General features: G+C 49.7%; 1 protein-coding gene across 1 annotated transcript; it reads left to right on the plus strand.

The window, feature by feature from the left end:
• Positions 1–833: 833 nt before the first annotated feature.
• Positions 834–1,196, plus strand: LOC308295403 (elongin-C-like; the record flags this gene model as incomplete). The annotated part of the gene is made up of 1 exon (XM_080738458.1): positions 834–1,196. The coding sequence occupies one exon, from the start codon at positions 834–836 to the stop codon at positions 1,194–1,196; it is 363 nt and encodes a 120-aa protein (XP_080594584.1).

The raw sequence follows: 1,196 nt of genomic DNA on the forward strand, positions 1-1,196 counted from the left end.
ATAGGAACATCAGAATACGTAACCATGGCATTTTTTGTTGACTCATGTGGCGTACGTGATCTCAGAGCCTTTTATGATGTGATGTCAAAATGAGTCAGCGCTTGCGCCGATTTCCTCCGGAACAGCCTGATGTCAACAATCAGCCCCGCATAAGGAGATTCCGAACGTTTCGCGGCGGTTCGGGAAAACCGCGCGTCGGGTCGGGTCGAGGCCCAGCACTGCACTCCGCGCCGCGGCGGGGAACGCGCATGCCGAATCTGAAGACGGTGGGACGAACGGTTCTCGAGATACGCGGATTACAGACATACAGACAGACAGACAGACAGACAGACACGCAGAGACTTCTCGCATTTATAGATAGATAACTTTCTGTACACTTTCCAAGTGGAAAGTCTGACACGAGGTTACACAAGGTTACATATAAGGTGACAATTAAGACCCCAAGGAGTGGGGACTTTCCGATTCTATTTATTAAGCTATTTGAAAAAAGCCCATCTGCTAGCTCACAATGCATTGCCATCTGCAGGGGGATCTGCTGCTGACCACTTGGCGCATCGCGAGTCTCCATATATGGGCATGTTATGTTTGTGATGTCCTCTGAAAGTCAAAGGCTGTGGGATTGTGCTAAAACCTTGCCTAAATAAGGAGCCATACATCATAAATTCATCATCGATGACACATGAAGCTGTGATGTAATCATGTGACATCACGACACATCACAAATATTCGGTATATAACAGACGCCCAACCTCACAGCTTTCACTGTGATAAGAAGAACAACGTATTCTCTTTCTTGCCTAGTTGACATCAACGGAAGAACCATCTCAAATAAAATGGAAGTTGCAGTAGCAGAGAATCTGAATCCCAAAAGCGGCTGTGAGGGCCCGGAAGCCATGTACGTGAGGTTGATCTCTGCCGATGGCCACGTGTTCATCGTGAAGAAGGCGCTCGCCCTGAAATACTCCAAGACCATCCTGGCCATGATGAGCGGGCCAGGCGAGTTGGGGGACGACGAGGTCAACGAGGTGTCCCTCAAGGAGATCACCTCCCACATCCTGGTCCTGATCTGCAACTTCTTCGCCTACAAGGAGCGCTACAGCAACCAGGTCGGGGACGCCCCGGACGCTCCTGAGTTTAATATCGCCAAGGAGGTCGCAATAGATCTGCTCATGGCTTCCAACTTCTTGGATTGTTAG

Source organism: Nannobrachium achirus (assembly GCF_963921795.1).
Source record: "Nannobrachium achirus genome assembly, chromosome: 12".
Classification (NCBI taxonomy): domain Eukaryota; kingdom Metazoa; phylum Chordata; class Actinopteri; order Myctophiformes; family Myctophidae; genus Nannobrachium; species Nannobrachium achirus.